General features: G+C 42.2%; 1 protein-coding gene across 4 annotated transcripts in view; it reads right to left on the bottom strand.

The window, feature by feature from the left end:
- The window catches only part of Brd7 (bromodomain containing 7), a 28655-nt gene continuing 2947 nt past the window's right edge, over positions 1-25708 (bottom strand). The window contains exons 3-17 of one of the 4 annotated variants that reach the window (NM_001401243.1): positions 24037-24166; positions 23678-23735; positions 20834-20978; positions 17259-17369; positions 12632-12816; positions 11775-11898; positions 11031-11106; positions 9381-9488; positions 8750-8885; positions 5769-5880; positions 3718-3774; positions 1828-1942; positions 1478-1621; positions 562-705; positions 1-230 (exon numbers count right to left, since the gene is read on the bottom strand). In NM_001401243.1, the coding sequence (NP_001388172.1) occupies positions 175-230; positions 562-705; positions 1478-1621; positions 1828-1942; positions 3718-3774; positions 5769-5880; positions 8750-8885; positions 9381-9488; positions 11031-11106; positions 11775-11898; positions 12632-12816; positions 17259-17369; positions 20834-20978; positions 23678-23735; positions 24037-24166 (1701 nt within the window). In that variant the 3' untranslated portion in view covers positions 1-174. Of the gene's footprint in view, positions 231-485; positions 706-1477; positions 1622-1827; positions 1943-3717; positions 3775-5768; positions 5881-8749; positions 8886-9380; positions 9489-11030; positions 11107-11774; positions 11899-12631; positions 12817-17258; positions 17370-20833; positions 20979-23677; positions 23736-24036; positions 24167-25708 lie in introns of those variants that run through there. The other 3 variants (NM_001401242.1, XM_087594796.1, XM_087594797.1) reach the window with 3 other exon arrangements.

Raw genomic sequence — 25708 nt, 5'->3', positions numbered from 1 at the left:
TCACAGTCCCAGGTTCAGCTTTATTTCCTAATACAAGTCCAATCTTTGGAACATTAAAAGGAACTGTTCCAAAGCTTAATTAAAACACAATTTACAAATAGTTACTATCTTCTGAAAGCACCTCCAAGTTCGGAATGAAAAATATGTACATAATATATCAAATAGCAGGCGAGTTCAGCTCGCGGCGGGCCCACTCTCGGCAGTACTGGTCTCCTTAGGGTCTTCGCACTCTGAAGGAAGAAGACAGCACACAGCATTTGTCCCACTGTGCTGGCATCCAGGAGAACCACTGTGCCAGCCCTCCATGCCACATTCACAGCTAAGGAGAAGCCTTGCATTAAGTCATCACGGCAGCTTTGACAAATGTATTAAATCAATTCATTCTTTAAACAAGATGGAAAGAAAACTAAAAGATGCCAAGATAAAACTCATTACTTTGTATACTAATCTCAAAAATTAAAACAAATCAAACCAGACAAGAGTTCTCAATGTTATCTTAAGGAAAAGGGTTGATTTCCCTTTTATTCGCAAGTCTCTCACCCACAGAAATAGGGCACCTACCTTCTGTCAAATCTACGAGGCTGTGTCCCATGATGGGGGAAGGAACAGAAATCCCCATTGCTTTTCGGACTCCGTGTATGCTTACAACATCGCCGGGAGTCACTTGCTGTGTGAGTTCTTTAAGGTTATTGGTCACTTGTTCAGCTATGAGAAACAGGGGGAAAAGCTCAAGGTACTGAAGTGGTTCCTGTAGTCATTTTTTTCCCCCTTTTCTTCCTTTTGGTTTTTTTCAAGACAGGGTTTTTTCAAGACAGGTGTAACCCTGGCTGTCATTGAACTCGGAGATCTACCTGCCTCCGCCTCTGCTCCTGAAGCGTGGGGATCAAAGGTGTGCTACCACCATCCAGCAATATTTTTCTCTTAAAGAGTCTTGCTACTTAGCTCTGAATGGCTGTGAATTCACAGCACTCCTCCTGCCTCAGCCCCATAAGGGCTGTATGACACCTAGATGTGTGCATGTATGTGGTGCATCTGTGGTATATTTATGAGCACATGCACTTGCATATGCATATAGACGCTAAAAGTCAATGTGAGTTATCTTCTTGGTTAGTTTCCACCTTATTTTGTGAGGCAGGGTCGCCCACTGACTTAGCCTGCCTGGGCCGTGGGCTCCAGGGATCTGCCATTCCTACCCTCTCACTGAGGTTAGAGATGCATGCCACGGTGCTTTCACACACGGGGATCTGAACTCAGGCTCTTATATGTTCATGGCAAACACTTTACTTACTGAACCATCTACCTAGCCCTTGATAATTAAAACAAGAAAAATCCTAAAGAACTGAAAATGTATAAATGCAGAAAAACTATATTCGTGGTGTGGTATTCACTACCCTTACTTAACAGTGCTGCTACTTCCTGAAGTCTTTCTTCCATGCACCCAGCCCTGCTCCACCTCCCATCACTGGGACAAGCATACCAAGGTACATTTCTCTGTAAGAAGGACCCAAGAGACAGATCATATTGGGAGGAGGCCTAGTGCTCAGCCGCTCGTTCTGTGCCTCCTGGAGCTCCCTGAGCAATCTTGTCGTTTCATCAAGCTTCCTCTGGAACACCTCAGCCTCTGTGTGGTAAGAAAAAGACACTGAAGAAAACCAAGGCAGCCTGTGTTTGAGCTTCTACTCCAGTCGAGGCCAACGGCACAGCTATGTGTTACTGTCCTCTGAACCAGGTCGGCCACAAGCGTTAGGTTAATTAGTGTTAACATGGCAGCAAGTCTACCTGCCTGCTGTGGACAGATTCCAGCAACCTGTGGTCCCAGACACTCACCTTCCGAGTCGAAGACTTCAGCCGGAGCACCGAAGTTCGTCACTGCTTGCAGTGCTGTGAGCCTGTCCTGACCGCTGGACTCCAAACGCCCCGCTGGCTCTATGTGCGCAACCTGCTTCAATAGGGAAAAGTTATTTGAGTTTGCTAAACCATGACAGTGCCAAGTAAAAATCAGTACGATGGCTTGTGCTTACAAGCAAAGTCATCCACCTAGTTACCTTACAGCCATAATTTTGCTTATGTCTTCCAAGAACTCTTTTAAAATGCTGCTCTCAAATCTTGGCCAAAAAAGCACCCGTAAGTCCACACTTCTCTGTAATGACACAGCAGCCATCTGCATCACTTGATTCAGATGCCAACCATCCTGAAGATGAAGTACTAAGAGCCTGTCAGTGTCTAAACTGTTACTTGATTTTGGTGACCATGGCCATGCCTGCTTCAGAGGTAAACGTTGCAGCCCAGCCTGCACTTGCCGCCTGCACTAGCAGCTCCCTGGCCTTCTTCAAGCCCCAAAGCTTGGTCTTCAGTACTGCCCAAGAGAACAAAGTCTTAAGAGTTTTATTTCTGGAACCATAGGACTCAGAATTTCCATAGCTTCAACACGACTTTTAAGGAATGCATCACCCAATTAACAAGCAACCAAAAGTTGGTGGCTCTTCTCTCCTTGGGTCCTGACACGGCCTCACTGCTTCACATGGCTGGAGAGCATGAGGTGCAGAAGTGTAGACTCGTAACTTACCGTTGAAGCTGAACCCCCTACAACTCTACCCAACAGTCTTCCCTACCCGATTTCCTTTCCTGTTCTTTCACTAAACATAGCTCTTGTTTGGATTCTCCTTTCCTGAAGACGGTTCGTCTACCTCAGTACCACCTACTTTATTTGGGCCTCATATCACAAGTTTCCCTTCTCTCAGGTAAGGCTTTGTTTAAATCTGTTCTATCTTAACCATCCCTACACAGCCTAGTGTCCTCAAGTCTTGAAGCTCGCCAAGGTCTGCCCTTTGCCTTACACTTACTGAGACTGCTCTCATCAAGGTTATGATTGACGCTTCCCAGGGCCTCACTGGGCTAATCTGTAGCTTCCAAGCTTGCTGAACCCATCCCATCTCTGCTAGTCATCCTTTCAGATGTTATTCAACTCTGGACTTTTTCAAGGTTCTATCCTTCAACGTTTTCCATGCTATCCCTGGAGAATCTCACTTGTATGGCTGAAATAAAGTTAATTTTGTATCACACCTGTCAGATTCACACTGAGACTTTGGACTTCAAGGCCCACATCTCAGTAAAGTCCCCCAAACACTTGCCAAGACGGAAACTCTCTGGGTCTCTTCTCTCGGAAGTACGTCCCTTTCCCTGCACTTATTACGTGAGCTACTAATCACCCACCAGGTCTTGCCAACTGTTTTATTGCGTCTCTCTTTTGTAGTGCTGAGGAACCTTTTCTTCTGGCTGATTTCCCCAATTCAGACTCTCTTCCTTATGTTGATAGGCTAAGTTACTTTTTGCTTAAGACAAGTGCCACAGCCTTTTTCTTAAACAAACAAAACAACAGTCAGGAAGGCAGAGGCAGATGGATCTCTCTGATTTTTAGGCCAGCCTGGTCTACAGAGTGAGTTCCAGGACAGCCAGGAACAGGAAACCCTGTCTGGAAAAAACTAAAGCAAACCACGCCAACCAACCCTCCTGTAAACAAACCAGCAAACCAGGGTGTCTGCTCACAGACATGGAGACCCTAGCTGAGACCTATAGGCTCCAGGACTGAGCTGTCCCCAGGCTTGTGTGACAAGCTCCACCTGCTGAGCCATTTCATCTCACCAACACCAAGTAGCACTGCCCAGCCATGCAGGTCTCTTAAACTTATTGTCCATTTAAAGGATAAACTGTAAATACCTCTGCTTCTTTGGCAACATCCAGTGCTCTGGTCTGGCCTTCATCTTCAGGTGACGGCTGCATGGACAAAGGAAAACATATAATGTGAACAGTATATGCATATATCAAGGTAAATAGAAAACTTACCTTTGTGGCAAGAGAAAAGCATCCCCAAGTATGTGGGAAATAAGGACATAGTATTTTAAATGACTTATTTATTTTAACTTTAGGTGCACTGGTGTTTTGCTTGCATGCATGTCAGGGGGTGAAGTATGGAATCACTTGGAACTGTAGTTACAGACAGTTGTAAACTTCCATGTGGCTGCTGGGATTTGAACCCAGGTCTTCTGGAAGAGCAGCCAGTGCTCAACTGCTGAGCCATCTCTCCAGCCCCCAAATGTATTTTTAAACCAAAATTAAGTAATATGATTATTAGGATTCTCAGTTTTTGTCAGTTGCTGGCAATGCCAAGATCCGTGCCTGATTATGCACAGCCAACTGTAGTGGTCCCTGCCTATAAACGAGCAATTGGAGGCTCAGGCAGAAGTATCATGAGTTTGAGGTTAGCTTGGGCTAAACAGATCTGAGCTCCAAAAAAATTATTTTTAAAAGAATACTGTTATATATTTAAGATATTTGGTAAATAGTATATAAATGCCTAAATATATAAAGTCTTGAACACATTGCACCTTTGACAAGGGTAGGAAGTAACTTAAAGAAGCAATTTTTTTCACAGTAGAGGCTTACCATAAAATAACACACGCCATAAAATGTAGATGATCCCCCATGATTTTATGCACATAAAAAGAAATACATCTATCCAGGTGGTGGTAAAGCACACCTTTAATCCCAGCACTCGGGAGCCAGAACCAGGCAAATCTCTGTGAATTTGAGGCCAATCTGGTCTCTAAAGTGAGTTTCAGGACTGTTACACAGAGAAATCCTGTGGGGGCTCAGGAGGGAGAAGAAGTATCATGGACATCAATTAAAGTGTTATCTCTTTTTTGAAGGTTTATACTCTGACTTAGACCATTTCCAATTTCTAAAAATTTTAAGCCATACAGTTTTATATGTGTAACACTTGTCTTACTTTGTACGACAAAGTTTGCGAAGAGAAACTGCTAGTTCAAAGGACAGAAAGACCATATTTTAAATAGATTACTATAGTCACCAAATCAAAGCAATTTAACTTTAGTTAACTATTAATTCTAATTAGCTGAGTGGAAAGATGAAAAAGTTAGTATCTTTTAGGTCACTAAGTGGTTCATGTGGTAGGATTTGGAGTCAGAAGCCACTGACTCAGCTTGCTAAGTCACCCAAGGAACCATCACCAGCTGTGCAGTTAGACGGGGATAAGGCATTGGGTGATGGCCACCACAGAGAGTTATGATTCCAGGGCTGCCTAAGAGCACTCACTCACTCCTGCAGAGGCCCTAGGTCTGATCACACACAGGCCTTCACACACAGCTCACAACCACCTATAACTGCAGTTCCAGGGGAGCCAACAGGAGTGTGTGTGTGGTAGGCAGGCACGCAAAATGCATTCATATACATTAAAAAATTCTAAAAGTTAAAAAAAAATGACTTCCAAGACTCCTTTAATTTGGTCACAGAACATTCTAGACACCAGAATTTCTCTACATCAGCGAGAAATGTTTTTGGTTCTAGCTTCATCTGAATGATTCCAGATTATAAATGGTCCTGAACTAGACAGAAAGTTCACAAGTACTGATAGAAGACGCAACAGGGGAGGTGTATCTCTCTGAGCCTCCCAGTGTGCTGCTCTCATGCACAAAAGGAAAGCACATTCCCCATCCTGCCAGCCAGCCTCATTCCAGATCAAGAATTTTGAGTCTTACCAAAATTAGTAGAGAAGGGCCATGTTCTAGCTCTCTTGGATCCTGATAGCTGACTTCTTTCTTTCCTTTCATTGTTCTCCGCCCACGGCAGGCTGTCCATTCCAAGGAATGGAGTTCAGCTGTCACACTGGCTAATCCCTGGTCTCATAACACCGAATGTCTAGCACTTCAAAGCCATTTATAAACTGCCTGTTTCTTGAGCAGTGTGCTTACCATGTCCAAGTCCTGCAGGCTCCTGGAATGTCCTCCTTTTGTTAGAACATCCAGTAAACTATCTGCCATAACATACGGGTAATCTTGGCATGTGGCCAAAAACTCAGAGATGCTGGAAAAAAGAGTTGGAAAAGTCATTTCTGTGGAAGTCGTCTTCATGGTCTGTCCCTACTGCAGCCGACTCTTCCATTAGATGCCCTGGGTTTACAGACCACACTATCAAATCTGTTCTGTTCAGAAACAACACTGCACCTGCATACTTACCAGTGCTTATTTATCACCATGAAAGAACACATGCACGCACACACAAAACACACACACATACACACACACACACACACACACACACACACACACACACACACACACACACACACACGCACGCTGAAGCAAAAGTGAAATGTTCCTGAGGATCCTCTGAAGAAAGCAAGGATGTCAGCAATGGGCCTTCTTGCCAGTTCCCCTTAATAACTTAATTCACCTCAGGGTTTCATATGTATCAAAACTTCCAAAATCATACCCTTGCTTGCATAAACAGGCATCACAGCTTAAATGTCAGCTACTTTCCCCAAGTGCTGTTCTAAAATCATTCTCCTTTCAGTAAACTGAAAATCCTGATCTCATCTCAACTTCTCTTACCCTCCAGTTAAAAGCCAGCAGCCTACTAACTACTAACCACAGTGGCTGCTTCCCTGGTCTGCTACTCATGTCCTGGTTCCTGCTCTAGTAGCCCAGGCTTCATAACTCAAGTTTTACACAGTTGCCAGTGTGGTCACTTCAGAATCACACACCAGACGGGGTCACTACTCTGTGTGCCATGGACCGGCTCCTCACCCACCGAGTGCACCAAGTCCTCAGCAATCTCTTCTCAGTGACTCTGTGACCACTGCTTTCCCTCCAACCTGTTCTGCTCCTCGCAGCTCTTTCTGATGCTCTTGGCTGGGTCAGGCCGGCTCTCAATTCAGGTCCCTTGCTTAGCTACTTGAGCCAGGATGCCCTTTCTTTCAGAGAGAGCCCTGCTGATTCCCTCTCCTGTCCCTTTCCTGACCTCAGCGTTACCTCTTCCTGGCCCTCTTTGTCTTGCTCCAAAGCTCTGTCACTATCTGACAGGAGGAGGGTATGCTTCTGTTATGGAGTTCTTAGTGTCTGGAACAATGTCTGGCACATGGAGGCATACACTGCTGATTTGTGGATTGCCTCGATGAATAATCTAGAAGGAACGTGTCCCATTTTGTAGAGTCTAAGGATAAGAACTCCTCAATCTGAAACCACAGCCAGTCTCTAACTTAGGGAACCATCTGGAAACAACACAAGAACATACTAACATTTAAGGTCAGAGTTAAATGTGCCCCATCCTAAACCAGGGGCTGGTTAATCTATTGGATAAAACTCTCAAGCACAGTGATGGTTAAGAAGGCACGCATGAAAGAAGAGAAATCTCAGGCTCAATGTCCTATCCACAGTCCTGGAAAACTGAGCAGATACAAAGCATCTGAAGAGGAATACAGACCCCTGAGACAAGTACAAGGAGCGGCTGGAAGTAGCGTCCTGTACTGGGACGCTTTAGAAATTAAGCCATCATTTTCTACATTTCATGACTTAGGAAAAATGTTTTGTGGGTTCTTAAGGAAATCAAGACTGAAACATAACTGACATGCAACTTCTTATAGCAGAGCAGGCTCCCAAACTTGAGTATCAGGAACACCTTTAAAGGGTTTTCTGTAGTCAGGTGTGGTGCACGCCTTTAATCCAGCGCTCCAGAGGCAGAGGCAAACCCAGACCTCTGGGTTTTAGGTCAACCTGGTCTCTAGAGTGTGTAGCCAAGGCTACAGTTAAACTGTTTTTTTAAAACAACAACAACAACAACAACAACAACAAACAAACAAACAACAACAAACCCCACTACCACCACCCCTCCCCTTGCAAAAAAAAAAAAAAAAAAAGGTATTTCTGAGATTGGAGAATTGGCTCAGTAGTTAACAGCACTTGAGAACCTGGAGTTTACCCACAATGCAGGTGACAAGTGTTTGTGACTCCAGTACCAGAGAATCTGATACCCTCTTCTGTCCTCCTGTCTGCTACCCTCGGCCTAGTCTTAGAAGCCTCCATACAATCAGACCAGGCCTCGCATGTCCTCAGCCTCTGAGACTCACTGCTGAAAGCTCGCCCTTTCTTGCTCTTTCTGAGCTCTGGTTGGCTGATTCAACTTAGTTGTTCTGGGTCACCTGCTCTACACACTAACTGATTCAATCTGGCCTCTCTCTCTTGGCTTAGCCTCACTGTATGGTAATCTATTCGAATCTTCTGGCTCCTTCTCATTCTCTGGTTTGTTCTGCCTTCACCCACGTCTATCCTGTCCTTTCTTCCACTCTCCTGGGAAGACTGCCTCCTCCTACTTCTTTCTTCTTCCTCTTCTTGCCTGCACTGCTCTCTTAAGTAGCTTCCCTTTCTTTTCTTCTTGTGAGAGCTGGGTGTATTCTCTTCTGTCAAATCTTTCTCTGATTTGTCAGTTTGTCTGTCTCACAATTAAACATAATTTTCAAACGTGGCTGCTTCCTTCTACCAGCTCACTTTATCTTCACAATGTTTGGGACTGAGGATGTGTATTAAGGGCGGGCTGGTATTCCAGCCAGAGGGACTAAAGGTATATGCTGAGAGCTGAGCCTCAGCACAACTACAAACAGCTTTTTTTCAGTGAAAAACACAATCTTGGGGTTCACAGTGTGATCAGATATTCTGCAACAGAACTCCAGCAACAGGCTGGTATGTACGCATGCAGGCAAAACACTCATATACATGATAAAATAAATACATCTACAAAGAAAGGTATCCAATTAGAAAATACTACGGAGGCCATTTTCAAGAAGATATGTTCTCTCTAAAAGACTACTGAACACATTTTATCATTTCGATAGCTTTTAAGTGTATACACAAAGCACACATTATATGTTAATACTTCAGGGTACTACCTGGAGGCTTACCTAAAATTGTTTGGAAGGTCAGAGTCTTCCCCATATGTTGAGTAGATTAAGTCAGAATCATCTTTGCTGATATTGGCAAATGTAGAGTCATAATGTGGGGCATAAGAGCTGTAGGGTCCATAATTCAAGTATAATACTGTCAAAAAAATGAAATACTATAGTATCGTTTAAAATTGTCAGTGACATTTTGGTTTTATTAAAAGACAATGCCTTCTAACTTCACTGACCTGTATCATACATCTAAGAACACTCCCAACAGGTAGTCATCCCTCAGCATACACGGGGACTAACTGGCCTTTACCCCACAGATGTCCTCCATGACATATCACATCAGACCTAGGCAACCTGTGGACTACAGTGTGACAGTGTGTGCATCTCTGTCCTTTCCCGATCTGTCTGAATGGCCATGCTGAGGTTGGATCAGAGGGACACCTGCTAGAAGAGCACTGACACGAGTGAAAGCCACTACAGAGAAGAAGAAACTTTGCACACTAACAGCCAATTTCCAGTTTCTCTCCAAGCTGGTGATGCATTTCTATTGTAGAAATACCGTCAAGAAAGTCAGTGAACGAAACAACGAGTAACAACACTGCTTCTCTTCCCAACTCCCTCCAACAGGTAGGGGCCTCACCTGGGGTCACTCTGTTCCTTTTATCCTCTTTGAACCCCTGCAGGGTGTTCACTCCAGACTGCAGTCTTCCAGTTGTCATCCCCAGTCTCACAGGGCAGTAGCCTGGTTCTGAGACAGAAAGAAAACCCTGAGCACAGAGACGGAGGCTTTAATCTCTGCTGTCCTGGGCTCTCACTGCAGACCAGGCTGGCCCAAAACTTAGAGATGCGTCTGCCCCTGCCCCTGCCCCTGCCTCTCTGCCTCTCTGCCCCTGCCCCTGCCCCTGCCTCTCAAGTGCTGGGATCAAAGGAGTAAGCCACTAATGCATGATGCTCTATCCATTTTTAAGCTAAGAAAATCTAAACTCAGAAAGGACTGTGGTGTGGCTCAGGCCATAAACCTGGTCCTCTTCACTATCCTGCACTGCCTTGTGGCATTAGTATCATGTTACACTTCTAAAGATAAAATTTTTATTAAGAATAGCCTCACAGCCTGGGTATACCTACGACCCCACACTGAGAAGGCTGGGGCTCTTTGAGCTAGGCTCTCATGTAGCCCAGGTTGGCTTTGAAATTCCTGTATAGCCAGGGCTAACTTACAACTCCTGATTTTCTACTTGTATATTGTACACACTGTGATTAGAGACTTTGCCCCATGCCTAGTTTCTGCGGTACTGGGCGTGGCAATCCAGTAGGCACTCCATCAACTGAGCCTGTCTGGGCACTGAGTGCAGGCTCACCCTTTCCATTTCCAAATGTGTCTAGCGCTTCCTTTGCTTAAGGCCTCTCATCAGGGTACCACTGCTATTCCTCCAATCCTTTAGCTGCTCCCCACCCTTTAACATCAACCTGAACATCTTCTTAAGGAAGGCCTCCCTTCCTATCACATGTTAGGCAGTTATACCCTCCCTTAGAAACAATTATGGCTAAGCTAGTCCTCTGACTGCAGACAGACATGTAAGGGGTACTGAGTCACGGCAGACATCTCTTTCTGTGCTGTTTCCTGTGACCTTACACAGAGGACTAGGGAAAGGGACTTGTCTCATTTGCTTCTTTCCTACGTCTTGTTTATGCTCCAAAGACAGTGACTTGCCCACAGCAAACAATGACTACTGGACAGTGCTTCCTAAATGTAGTGTTCTGCTATTCCCCATCTCTACTTTCCTACTGTTCTTCTCATGACAGCATGAAAATGCATTATTTATTAGAGAAATTAACCTATGTTGTTACCACAAAACACAAAGTACCCAGACGAATTCTTAGTGGTTAATAGTTGGATTTATTAGTATTCAGGTTGCTTTAAAACCTGAACCTTGTGTTAATGGTTTGGACAAGAAGTGCTGCTCAAAAGGGTGTACTAAAAGGCTGCGCATATCTCCTCTAGGAAGGTCTAGAAAGTTGAGAAAGTAGGTCAGGTCCTCGGGAAGATCTTGTCCTTGCCCTCCTGTTCCCCACTAGAGTAGCTGCTATTGTATGCTCCAACCACATATTCTAACTCGGCAGAAGATGAGAATCAATGGAGTCAAGAATCCTCTTAAACTGTGTAGCCAAGTAATATTACGTCATTTTTCCTGTGAGCTGTTCTGTCAAAAGCAAAGTCTGACTAACATGCCTGTTTCCCTGTCCCTTGCAAACAGTACCAGGTTCACAGAGTCTTAAACTGTGGACCTACCTCCCACAATGGGGTCCACAGGATGGAGAAGCCCCAGTGTTGTTGTTCCATCTGGTTTTCTTCTTTCAAATTCACACTGAAATGACAGAAGTATCAGGGGGAATAAAGTTTAACACATCTTTTATACATAGACAGTAGCTATCAAATGAATGCCACGGGCTAGCATCATTAATTCAGAACACCGACTTTCATAGCTATATCTACCAGATACTGATGGGCCAGAGAAATAGAAGATGAGGAAATCTACTTTTGAAAGCTGTGTGGCTCATTAGTTCTCCCAAACCATAAAACAAAAAATCCAAAAAAAATTGTCAAAACTACAACAAACTCACAAACTGCTGGGGGTTGGAGGGGTACCATATACAAATCTATTTGGTTATAAAATCAATGCAGTCAACATAGTATAAGTTCCAAAGACCAGTAAGTTGTTTAAAGTCTGCTGTCAGGCATGATTTTGCACACTTGCAATTCCAGCATTATAAGTGGCTGAGACAATTAAGATAATGATTTGAAAGTCAGTCTGGTCTTCATAAGTGGTCCTTTATCTTAAAAGAAAAAAAAAAGTTGTTCCCTCTCCTTGAAGAAAAGCAGCCAGTAGTATTGAACAGGACGGTCATATTTTCCTCACTCTTCTGTGAGGCTGCAGTGATGGAAAGCTCTAGTAGATACAGTTAGTACACAACAGTCAAAAAGCTCCTGGCTTGGGAGACACAGCTAGTGGGTTGAAGGAAGGAAGTCCCTCACCTGACAGTTTGCCAGCCGCCGTGTTAGCTTGCCCCCCGACTCCTGGACAACGCGCTCAATCTGCTCATGCTCCCTTTCTGAGTTGCTGCTTCTCCATTTGTCTTCAAGCACATCTTTGTCTTTCCTGACACACGCATTAATGCAAAGTTAAAAAGTAGCAGCTGAATAAGATGAACAACATTAACTCATCCCAAAGATGAGTGCAGTTCAATGGAGAGAGACACTTGCCCTATAATCCGTCACCCATAAAGCACCACTCCCTAGCCACCTCACAAAGGGTCCTAGTGTTACTTGTCTTACATTTTTTTTTTCTGGGTACAATCATGAAAATAAATTTTAATTCAAATACTATTTTGAAGTTAAACTTTCTTTGCACTGTGAGAGCAGAAACCCAAACTGTTAATTCTAACTCTTCGGTATGGGTGCCAGGTAACAGTGGTATGAGTAGGTAACACAAGCCATTGTGTACTGGTGTCCAGTCATGCCAGAGGCCTTCAGTGGGAAATGTGTGCATGCCTCAGTGTCAACCCATTTACTTACAACCCCCTCAGTCTTTATGGAATGAAGTTATATAAAACACTTTATATTATAGCTATACAGTAGTTCTATCAAAACGAACTCCCTGACACTAATCTGCTGTCTTAAAACTAATAATGTACATTCGGAACTGATCTAGGAGGTGTTTGGTCAATTCTGCATAGTGCTCTATATGATGAGAGGGTGTTAGAGTACTAAAATGCACTCTGACATCAAGAAAGGCAGCACTGACTCATGGGGACTAGGTATTCCAACTCAACCTTGAATCGAGATTCCTGTCTTGCTTAAAATAAAGTAACGCATATTCCAAAACACATTACTTTTTATTGTCCTTGGTGGGGCTTTTGAAGGCCTGTGTTTCAGCATCTCCAGAGTCCTCCCGTTCTCTCTGCCAGCAGCCACTGTCCTCTCCACCTTGACAGGCATCTGCTCTGTCTTTCTGCTTCCGAGTTTTCTGCAAGTCTGCCATGAAGTCTATACTCTGCTTCAGGCTCTGAATTCTCTCCTAAAAATATTTAAAAATATTTAATGTATGATTGTCACTGCAATGCATCTCTGCCATGAGAGTTTGCAATATTAAAGAGGGAAGAAAATCAAAGGTAAGTATACCAAAGGAACCAGGATGATAAAATCCATCTAATTCAGACAACAATCTCCAGTCTAAGAGGAGGCGTTGCAGCTATACTGTATCATGAAAGAGTTAACAGGGGACCATGTATGATTTGGACTAAGAAACCACACAGACTTATCTTCTGAAGCCTAAGACTGACTGAGGACTCAAAGTTTGGAACATGTAAAGGACCTTTATATTCTGGAATCCTATGGGGAAATCACCAATGATCAACATCTTCTGTGTGAAAACAACAGGCACTGGGGGGAAAGTTGCTAGCATACTCTTTTTCATAGTGTATAATGTTCTTGCTAGCAGGAGGGGGAAACCAACTTGGCTCCTGTTTTATAAAGCATATGCTTGATTTTCCACTGCAATAATGTGCTGTGAGAATTTCATTTGTTAAGCGTTTGAGGTGTCTGGGCATATTTTAAAGAGGGCAAATCTGTTCCTACAGACTACACTGCCATTTTAACTCTGAGGGTTCCTATCAGCTAAACCAGAAGTACAATCTTCTGAGTTCTGCACATAACAGCATGGAAAGCTTTGGTGGGATAACAGACACTGAGAACGAATAGGAGTCTAATAGCAACAACACAGTCCAGAAATGAGCAACTCCCCAAAGCCAGAGAAATAATGCTTAACCCCCAGGCCTTTTCTCACTGCATGAGTGGTATAGCTGATGAGAGAGACCCTAGAGCATGACACCTGCTGTTTTCACTGGGGTAAAACAGGGTCTCCTATAGTTCAGGATAGCCCCAAACTCGTGTAGCTGAAGAGGATGCAGATCCTCCTGCCTTCCCCACCCTCCCGCCTTATGCAGTACTGGGGACTGAACCTAGGGCTTGGTGCATGCTTTGCAAAACACTGAGCCAATTGAGCTGTCTCCAGCCCCTTGATTGGCTTTTAAAGTAACTGTAAACTATGGTGTGATGAATCAGACTCTAAACCAATGATGACACGATGGGGGCCAAGTACAAACCTGCTCCCTGTCTTCCAGAGAGCAGCAGTGCTCGAAGTTAGCATTTCAACTCTTTCTTCTGAGCGTGGTATACTTTTAGCAAACTGAGTGCATACTCAATATTTGGTAAATAAATTTTAATAAATTATTAGTAAGTTATACATATTTGCCCTCTATATCCTTAGTCTTTCGGATGCTTTCTAATAATCACAATATGTTATAGTCAACCAGATATTTAGACTCTCAGATTCTCAATAAACATCACCAATAAACCTCTTTCTGTGCCTTATTTACTCCTTCAGGGAAAGTTCCTGCGGTGGAGGGTAAAGGGATCTGTACTGCCAAACTGTCTTCTGGGAAGCCTTTGTCAGTTTGTACTAGTATTTGACAGTTTTTCTGAATCAGTGCCAAATTCAAAGTATCATCAAAACAGAAAAACCCTACTTAATATGTCTTTTAAAACTGCTATTTTACTCCTACGTCTGAACAGTGGATTTGGCTATTCATTCTGTACATCACTGAGGTCATATCTATTCATCTGAGGATCCTTAGTACTTGATAAACAGCTATATTGACTTAGACCAAAATATTTTCACAGTAAGTTTTTAATTTCCATTCCACAATTTTATAAAGCATCACATATAATAAAAAACATTTAGAGATATGGTAAATAGTGTGCCTATTTACCATATACTAAGGTATAAACAAGAAACATTTTCTAAATTTAGAAATATCACAAAAAAGGTGTATTTTACTTTGAAAGCAATGCATTTTCTTCTTTTTGAATCCACGTCTCTACATAAGCATTCTGCTTAATAACCTTTCCAAAATCTTGGCCTCAAGCCACCTTCTAAGAGTCCTAACACTTGACAGTGCTTTTCTCTGTGCCAGACAACTTTAAGTTCAGCACCAACCCCATCCATGCACAGGAGAAGAGCTGGGAAAGGTCACCCAGCTTCTAAATAGCAGAAGAGACACTTTCCTGGTCTGATTCCAAGGCCACCATCATTCTCCTCAAGTGTTTACGGTGGTTTTTCCTTTGCTTTCTGTTGCTGTTTTAAGAGACAAGTACCTTACTGTGTACCCACACTGGCCTCAAACTCCTCATCCTGCTTCCATCTCCCAAATGTTGAAATTATATTCCCATGTCTGGGTATCAAGTGTTTCTTTATAAAAATAGCACATGTATTAAGTATTAATATTTGGGTGTAATGGAAAAAGTGATGACTGTTACCATTTTTTCAATGAGTACTCACAAGATACCATTCATGGAAAGGAGTGTAGACTCTAGTCTCTTTTGGGAGTCTACACTGCTAGACTAAGTAGTATTAACTCACAAAATCTAAATTTAAAGATTTATAAACCACTGTTATATGGATCCCCTCCATTTAGAGTGGAAGTCAAAGGGAGCTGGAACACAGAAGGGTTAGAGCTCCAAGACATCTTAAAAAAGCAAGGCAAGGAGAGAAGAGAAAGGGGACAGGTTGATCTCCCTGCTCCCAATAAACTTTACAAGACATTGAAGTGTTTTACTTGTTACAATGATTATAGTATTTACAGAAAATAGTGGCAAATCAGAACTGATTAAAAGAAAAGAAAAAAAAATTAACAAACACCACTAGACTTTTCCTTGAAAATGCATTACTCACTGGGTGTGGTGGCACTCACCTTTAATTCCAGGAGGCAGAGGCAGGTGGATCTCTATGAGTTCAAAGTCATCCTAGTTTATATTGCCAAGTTCCAGGACAGCCACCTGTCACTAAACAAAAAAATAACAAAACACATACTCTCTCCTCTCTCCACACTGTCTCTCCCTATCTTGTATTTATTATGGGGTGAATGAAGACTGTATTTGCACAATGTACTTTTACAACAAGCAGGTCTGTTTTATTCTAGCTTCTGGGAGTCTTTCTATAAGAAACCAAACATTTTACATTCTCCTTCACAAATTTTGCTAAAGATAAGGGAGTGGGAATTGATGTTGTCTAAATATTAGGACTGCAGAGTTAATCAATTCAAATGAACTTCTCAGAGCCAAGCCTGCAGACACCCAGACATCTGCACACCTACATTTTTGTCAACTGTAGAAATGTAATACAGGCGATTCAAACACCGTAAGTGAATACATACGACTGCTGCCAAATGTTGCCATCCTTTAACTGCCCCAAGTCTGAGCTTCCGCTTTTCATCTGATTCTTCCTCCTACACTGATCATCACACTGAGCTCCTTTCCTCTTTGTATGATCCTCCTGACCTGGCTATAGTTCCAGTCTCTTCCCTATTTTCACTTCTATCTGGAACTGGAAAAGTCACGCTACATGTTACTGTGGAGACTAAGATTAAGGTCCCCCCCCTTTTTAAGGGTAGACTCATACACTTTGTTGCCTCAATTTATGTGTAGCACAGTTTAAGCTCTCCTGCAGCAGGATGATGGCTCACCTAAAAGGATTACCTGTGTGGCTTCAGCTGTCCTAGAACTCACTGTGCACACCAGACTAGCTCTGAGCTCAAGAGATCTGCCTGCCTCTGCTTCCCATCCAGTGGCCCACAGTCTTTATTTTGCATTAATTATCAGCCTTCAAGGAAGGAACTGCTCTTGTAGAAGCAGCTTTGAGAAACTGTAATTTCTCCTTTGTGTTGTTTTTGTTCTTACTACTCTGAGCCACTAGGAAGTGCAGGGCTGATCCTAGATTCCATCACTAAGGGAAACAGAACTTTTCTCCTAAAAGAACTCATACTTCACCCACTTTTATTCTGAAAGTCAGGCTGCTGTGTCACCTCAAACAGAATAAGTCTGTCAAGAGCCTATACAGAAATAATTACAAGGAGAGGCCGGGGATATAGCTCAGGTGTCGGTGTTTGCCCCAGATACCTGAAGCCCCAGGTTAGAGTTGTAGCACTGAATAAAACTGTGGCCTAACCTCAGTCCTTAGGAAGTGAAGGCAGGAGGATCATCATCCTTGGCTAAGTGGTTTACTCACAGCTAGTCTTGGCTACACAAAACCTTTTCTTTAAGACAAGGTTTAGACAGAAAGGAAGGCTGTGAGATGGCTCAGCAGGTTAAGCACTTACCAAGGCCGACAACCTGAGTCCAGTCCTTGGGATCCACATATCAGGAGACAATGGACTCCCACACTCATAGGGCAGCAGGCGGGTAAGCAGGTATGCACATGTGCACACACACATACTAATACATAAAGAAGTGTAATAATATAACTCTTGAAAAGTAAATGACTATATGAGCATCTTCCTAGTTTTTCTTGATATAAAATTTCTCCTAATTTCTCACTACTTTAATATGATTTGCCAGCAAGGAACACGTAACTTTAACAAACACAGTTTGATAGAATTCATTATTTTTTGAATGTTTCTTTACCTGACTGAGAATTTTCATCCCTGAGTGCAACAGCTTCTTTGCAGCTTTATAATAAATGGTCTCTGGCTTATTGTAAATCATTGCATTAGTACACATTAGCTTGAAGTTATCCTACAAAGGGAATAGTAAGAGGAAAAAGGCATTAAAAACAAACGCTTTATTTTTTGTCTAAAATCATAGAGGCCCTGTAAAAATTTGGAAAAAAACCATAAACTGAAGAACAAAAGAAGACATCTTTTTCCATCACCATTTATTAAATAACATACAAGCGGTGGTCTCACATGCCTTTAATCTCAGTACTCCAGAGGCAGAGGCAGAGGCAGAGGCAGGCAGATCTCTGTGAGTTCTAGGCCAGCCTGGTCTACAGAGTAAGTTCCAGGACAGCCAACGGTACACAGAGAAACTGTCTCCAAAAAAAAAGATAGACACAAAAAGTTTGAAGAAAATATTTCTCTCAAATAATTCAAGCTGGATAGCTCATATGGCTAGAAATATTAGTTTAGTTTAGTTTTAGTTTTTAAGATAATTTTGTTTCTATTTATGAGTTAAATATTTCACTTCAAATTTTAATTAAAAACCGAGACCAGCGTTAAATTATAACAATTTTTTCCTGCCAAACTTAAATAAACTGATAAAAATGTTAAAACATTTATACTACTTTAAAGTGTTTAGACATTGCCATAAATTAAACATAATTTGCAGACATTATAAAACCATGTGAATGCTCGCAGCCAACCACTGACTGAGCATGGGGACCCCAGTAGAGGAGTTAGGGAAAAGACTAAAGGAGCTGAAGGGGTTTGCACCCCATAGAAAGAACAACAATATCAACCAACCAGATACCCCAGAGCTCCCAGAGACTAAACTACCAACCAAGAGTACACATGGAGGGACCTGTGGCTCTAGCCGCACGTGTAGCAGAGGATGCCCTTGTCAGGTATTAATGAGCGGAGAGGCCTTAGGTCCTGTGAAGGCTCGAAGCCCCAGTGCAAGGGAATGCCAGGGCTGTGAAGTAGGAGTGGGTGGGTAAACACCCTCATAGAAGCAGGGTGAGAGGGGATGGGATAGGGGGTTTGTGGAGGGAAATGGGGAAAGGGGATAACATTTGAAATGTAAATAAATAAAATACCCAATGGGGAAAAAAACCCAAAAACCAAAACAAAACAAAACCCATGAATGTGAAATAAACTATATATCCGCAAGGAGTTACAACATGTAACTGGAGTAGCCAAATAATCAGAACTACACTGGGACTCACATTTCAAAGATACACATGTCCTAAGCATGAGCCTGGCACTTTTCCCTGATAAGACATTTTCACATCTGTAAGCATGTGGGATCATGCCACTGTCTTTCTGTTAAAATGGGGGAATATAACTAGAAAGAAATGGCCCACAAAACTCCAAATCCCAAACAAAACCATTCAAATCTCACTGGTTAGTAGTGATGACAGTTTAGAACACTTAAAATAAAAATAGATCAAGTTAAAACCAGATAGAAATATATGAGAACATTTAGCTCTAGTCAAAAATTTTGCTAAATTCTAGTCTTTTCAAAATCCTTTGTGACCTACAGAGGAATGTAATAAGGTAGAACATTAGATTTTTATGTATACTCAGTAAACTAACACTTGGCTATATGTGGCAACAATGAGTTTATGAATTCGCAGATCACCTTAATGATTCTATGTCTTGTCTATTAAAGTTATTGATGGTGCTGGAGCTTAAACCCAGGAACCAGCTAGATGCCCAGCCAAGGTGACTTTAAGATTCTTTACATTTTAGCTGCTATGCAAGTTGGCATTACTGTACTTTGTGTAATGGCACTTGATCACTCAAAAAGCGGAATCTTTCTGTATAGTTTTCTGCCTGTGGAGAACTCCAGAAGGCTAAAATAACTCCTTAACTTAAATATAGTCAGGCAACAAACTTCTACTTGCTCCCGTGAACATGTGGTGGTCTGGACAGGAATGACTCCCACAGACTCCTATTTGAATGTTTGGCCCATAAGGAGTGGCACTATTAGGAGCTGTGGCCTTGGGGGAGAAGTGTGCCACTGTGGAGCTGGCTTTGAGGTCTCCTATGCTCACTCTGGGCAGTGTCACAGTCTCCTCCTGCTGTCTGCAGATCAAGATGTGAGAACTCGCAGCTCCTTCTCCAGCACCATGTCTTGCCAAGACGGAAATGGACTAAGCCGCAATTAAATGTTTTCCTTTGTGAGAACTGCTGTGGTCATGGTATCTCTTCATAGCCATAGAAACCCTAACTAAGATCACAAGAGAAAGATCGACAAACACACAAAAACAAACAAACCCCTCAGGTAAATTTCTTTTCTACTGAGTAATAAAGCCTGAAATAAAGTTTCAGACTAATTGTCACTAGGTGAAAATGTCAGGAAAAATGTCCATTACTAAGTAAAATAATGGAATTCAAAGTTTTCCAAGTACGTGGGTTATTACCTACATCCTATAACTACAACCGAAGAGAATTAGATGCTCATCTGCATAAATCTTAGCTGATTTACTCTGTGTACTGTGTGTGTGTGTGTGTGTGTGTGTATAGGCCGGAGGTGGACATCAGTGTATTTCTCTCATCTTAGCTTACAAGGCAGAGTCTCTCACTGTACCTGGAGCTCTGTATGTCAACTAGACTAGCTGGCCAATAAACTCTTGAGATCCACCTTCCTTTCCCAAGTGCTGAGATTACAGACACCTGCAGTCAGGCCTGGCCCTATGGAGTTGAGGGATTAAAGTCAAAAGGCCTCATGCTTGTATAGTGAGTATTTAGGCCACTAGGCTTTCTTGGTAAGTGCCTCAGATTTGCAGATTACTAAATAAAATTTATTTACTTATTTATTGAGGCAGGGCCCCCACACAGTTCTGCCTTGGAACTCACTATGAGGGCGGGCTGGCCTTGAATTGACAGAGATCCATTTGCCTCTGCTTCCTTAGTGCCAGGGCTAAAGATGTGCACCACCATGCCCACAACTAAATACATTGTGAGAGAATCACTTATTTATCTACTTTGTGTGTGTGTGTGTGTGTGTGTGTGTGTGTGTGTGTGTGTGTGTGTGTTCCACTACCTACTGGGCACACAGGAAGTCAGGGGACAACTCAGTGTTATTGGCTCTCTGATTCCATCGTGTTAATTTAGGAGTCTGATACAAACTTGCACTTTCTTTCTAAAGATTTATTTATTATATATGAGTACACCATCGCTGTCTTCAGACACACCAGAAGAAGGCATCAGATCTCATTACAGGTGGTTGCAGCTGCTGGGATTTGAACTCAGGACCTCTGGAAGAGCAGTCAGTGCTCTTTACCATCTCTCCAACCCCAAACTTGCAGATTTAACATGATTTTCTAGTCTACATAGATTCCAAGAGTTTAACTCTCAGTTTAAATGCATTATACTTTAGTCTACTTCTTTAATAAAAACCAAATGAGCCAGACCTGGTGGCTCATTAATCCTAGTTCTTGTAATTGGAGGCAGGAGAATCAGACGTTCAAGGCCAGGCTGGGCTAAATGAGATCTTATCATTTCATACAACAAAATGAAGTTACTAATTACAATTACCTTTAGCTCTTCTATGGACTGGTAGTCGTTATTCTTGATCTTTTCTTTCATAGTACTAAAATCCATTGGGTGTTTAATAATCATGGAGTAGCCAGGAGCAATAAAATCCGTCACAGGAAATGAAAAGAAAGCACTTGGGTCTTTTCTGTGCAGACATATAAAAAGGAACATTCTATTTTATTTCTACCACAACCTCCTAGTACAGAAGCAGAAGACAGACCATGTAAACTCTCTAGTAAATCTGCATATGCTTCTCATTGAAAAACCATAGAAATGATTTTCAAGACCAAATAATGTAATAAGGGTCAGTCAGATACCTTACACAGCAGTACTCTTAAGACACAGAACCTCTCTTAGAGGAGCAGCCTTCTGTGAGTAATTTAGACCAACTGTCTCAGCCTGGTTTATCTATGAATACATACCTGAAACCTTTCTGGTTCTACACCACAATAGGTCCACAATTCCTATTTTCTCAACCAATAAATATTTCTATTACGTACATGTGAAGCTCCCTCCTCGTCCCACGACAGTTTAAAAGATCCTGTTGCTGGGAACTGCTGCAGGACGGGGTGAAGACTAGACAGGAAAACGGCAGAGGGTCTGCTCCTTTTGCTCTGTTCCCTTTCTTAAGCCCCGACAGCCTGCCTGGGCTTACTCTGCAGCAGCACCCTTTGGTTGTCCATCTTTCCTTCCAGACAGGCACCCAACTGGAGGCAGTGGCTTTGGGAAGTTAGCAATTTGTGCCCCTCCTGTGCTGTTAGTCTTGTGTTGACTCTGGAGCTGTAATCCACAGGCCCTAGCCTATTTCTTTGTCTACATTCTGCAAATACTCAGGATTGAAGAGGTCAAAGCACACATGAGACAAATGTGGGAGGAAATCCTAACCTAATGAAAAGGGTGACAGAGATCTGTACATAATGCCTCCCGGGGCTTTGAGTCACTTCCTCTTCCAAAGAATCTCACCCCAGAGCAGGGCATATGAATATAATAGAAGAGGAGGTACCGTTTTCTTTATTAGAAACTCAACATCTTCAGGAGTCAGATCTCTGAGTTCAAAGCCAGCCTGGTCTACAAAACAAGTTCCAGGGCAGCTTGGGTTGTTATACGGGGAAACTCTGGAAAAATCAAAAACAATAAAACAAAACACAGCACAATAAAACCCCAAAAACCTGAAGATCTGAGGATCAAGGAGAGAACTAACTCCTAAAATGGTCCTTTGACATTTACACGTGTGCTACAGCAAGTGCATGTGCACACACACATTGACTCCTATATGAGAAAAAACAGTGCTTTCTATCACACGTTCATTCTCAACTCTGGCTGTATATTAGAAGAGCAACCTTCAAAAAATTACTTAGTGGCATAGGTAAGACCCACCGCAACTTCACTGTTATCAAGACCCTCTTAAGGAAGAAGGGCACTGGTCAGTGGTGTAGCCAAGGTTCCATGTGGTACCGGGGTTTGAGTACATGACAACAGTATTTTTAATATTGTCAGGGTCATTCTCTACAGCCTAGCTTCTTAAACTATAGAGTGTGACTCAACATGCTATTATATAACCTCAAGTGGGAAGGTGTCAAGAAAAATTTGGCAATAGAGAAAGGTTTTTGAAGATACAATCAAAAATTAACTCAAAACCAAATGTCTCTGAACCCAAGGTGTTTGTTAGCACATCCTGTCCTGTGGCATGACTTCCTTGTAGTCTGGCCCTTGCACATATATGCACATGATGCCAACAAGTGCTGTCTAAAATACTGCTCAGATTAAGGGGGCAGTTTGTTGCCAACTGTAGCACTGTTTGTAATTATACAGCAGGGTTTCCAGTTCTTACTGAAGCACCGTGGTTTAGCTACAGACTCCTTCAGTGTCTCACCACCACTCCTCAGCAGGCAGCGGTCAGGTAAGTGGATCTGTTAGAATGCACTGTCTTAGAATGTATGATTTTACAAACTGCTACTTGAGTTCTTTAAGTTTCATAAAATGTTAAGATGAATTCTGGCTTGATGTCAGAATTCCAACGATTTCTGGATTGACCCCAAACACTTCCTTTTGTGCACAGAGATGATGCAGCATTCTTGGCACTGGCAATTATAAATTAAAAGACAAGTCAGCTCTGCAAACCACTGAGGATGCTTTATGTCCTCCATTATCAGTCATCCAGTCGATGCACAACTCATTTGTAAGGATACACACAGTTGTCATTAGAATGCAAATTCACTTTCATCTTTAACAAACAGTAAAAATAAACACACACCAAAGAATGTTTTAAAATAAATTTCAAGCCAGGCCTGGTGGTGCACACGTTAATCCCAGAATTCTGAAGGTAGAGGCAGAGACAGGAGGATTTGAGTTCAAGGCCAGCCTGCTTTATACAGTGAGCTGGGGCTGTGTAAAGAGATCCTGTCTCAAAGCCAAAGGATACACAAATAAAATAAATTTCACGCTTTTTTGTTTGTATGTTTTATGTTTACCTATTTTATGTTCCATTTCAAGCTTCATAAAATTTTTTTTTGTGTGACAAGAGATTATAAATGGGAAAAAAGTTAAGCCCGACTTTATAACCTCTAGTTTCAGTTTGAACACGAGGAATTAATTTAGAAAGGAGAAACTAGCCATTTCGTAATGCCCTTCAAGCTGCCAGTAAAAACAGATCAAATAAGAGTATGTGTCACCCTCTTGGGACTACTCTGGTTGCCAGGCAAGGTACTTATAATTTACTTTAAAATCAAATATGTTTGGGTTTAGGCCACACAATATTACTTTAGATAACTAAAAGCAGAGACGTGGTTTGGAGCACCCTTTTAATTACCATCTTTAAAAAACGAAAGGCTGGAAAACATTTACCTTTGCAGTTGTCTCATGAGTTGATTCAAAGCTTCCTGAAGGGGTGTCTGCTCTACTTCTAAAGCGAACAGGAAGTATGTGTTAAAAAAAGGCATAATTTAGCCCTTCAGTTTTCTATTTATACAACTCATCTATGTCTTACTCAATACTTCACACAGGGATTCAATTATCACAGAAAGGTTGGAGGCTGCGAGGCTGCGAATACCAACTCAACACTGAAGCGGACTCAGAGCCCTTGCGCAGCGAGAGAAATAAGAGAACTTATAATAAACCGTTACAAGGCTTTAGGCTAATGCTCAGTCCCTTTCTCTCCCTACAGCTTCCTCTTCCTCACTCAGACAGCTCAGAGTAATCCCAACCTTCTTGTTTGGCTAAAGAGCTTGTGAGAGGCTTCTCAGGAGGTAAGTCTAATCTTATAGGGACATGACACTGGAGATCTTTGTCTGCCTCGTTCTCCACACGGTCTCGATCCCGCTTCTTTTTATCCTCCTAAACAGAACAAAAGGAAACAGTTTAGAAATGTTCCGTAATCAACGTCTTTAAATACTTATCATTGTAGTTTCAAAAAAGGTATCACTGAAAAGAATAAATTCTAAGTTAAGAAATCTTAATGTATTTTGCTGCCATCTACTGGATAAAGAGAAGATGTTCATCAAGGAAAATCAGCGTATTTTCCTATGACAGAAACAACTGATTAGAAAAACAATACTAATTCACAAACACAATATTCTTAAAGCAAACCTAAAAGAATCCCATAACCTTCTGGGGAAAACCATAAAATATTAATGAGCCAATAAACAGCAGAAGACCTGAACAAGGAGATGTACCATGTTAGTGAAGTCAGTCAGTTCTCTCCACAGCCGTCACAAAGTAATGCCTCTTAAAACTGTAAGGCAGAGTTTTCCCCAAAATCTGAGAAACACTTATGTACTTTCTCTTGAAGAGTGAATGATTGAAGGGAACAGTTTTAGAAAAGGTCACATCGAGATAATGAGGAGCCAAGGAGGAACTTCCCTGGAAGAAGCATTTGCCCAACAAGAGACGCTTGGCTAAGACCTGTTTTCCAGGGCCACAGGCAACGAAACAAGCAAGGAGGCAAAAGCTATAAAAGACAGTTAACCTTAACTGCACTAAACATACACTTACATAGTGTGACTGTAAGAAAACATGGACATAGAGATGGACAAGCAGAACAGAACAGACTATAAATCAAGAAACCAACATACACACAGAAACTCCCAACAGAGACCTAAATGTGCAAAGTGAAACCTCAGACCTCAGATAAATAATTCTGAGACCTAGGAGGAGAGGTTTTTTCCTTAAATGAAACACAAAATGACTAATTCTAAAAGCATGAATTTGACTTAAAGATGTATTTTACGTATGTGTGTGCCTAGGTATGTGCATGTACACCCCATGAATGCAGTGCACATGATGGCCAGAAAGGGACATCAGAAATCCTGGAACTCCAGTCCAAATCTGAACTTTAGAACCAAATGAAAAAGACATCAGAGTAATTCACACGGAGGTGAAAACTAGCACAGGTTCCAAAACCCAGGAATTATAAACTTAAAAACTAAAAGACAGGGCTAGAGAGGTACGTCAGAGAGGACTGGCTGCTCTTCCAGAGGACTTGGGTTTGTGAACTCACAAGGTGCTCACAACTCCAGATCCAGGGGACCCAGTGCCTTCTTCTGACCTCTAATGGGCATCAGGTGTGCAGCGGCACACAGATACACATGCAGCAAACCCATCCACACTAAAAAATAAAATAGAACTTGGAAGAGAAGTCTCTGATGGCCAGAACTTAAATGTATGAACATGTTTACATAAAAATGTGGAGTAGTAAGACACTGATACTTTCTAGACCTGTGCTCCTCAACCTTCTTGATGCCGTGACCCTTTGACATAGTTCCTCATACTGTGGTGACCCCCAACCATGAAATTATTCTCATTGATACGCTGTAAATGTCCTTTTGCGGTTACTGTTAGGTGACCTCTGTGAAAGGTCACTCTGCTCCTTTGAAAGGG

Source organism: Rattus norvegicus, chromosome 19 (assembly GCF_021556685.1).
Source record: "Rattus norvegicus strain SHRSP/BbbUtx chromosome 19, alternate assembly SHRSP_T2T, whole genome shotgun sequence".
Taxonomy (NCBI): Eukaryota; Metazoa; Chordata; class Mammalia; order Rodentia; family Muridae; genus Rattus; species Rattus norvegicus.
This window is presented reverse-complemented; position numbering and strand designations above follow the sequence as displayed.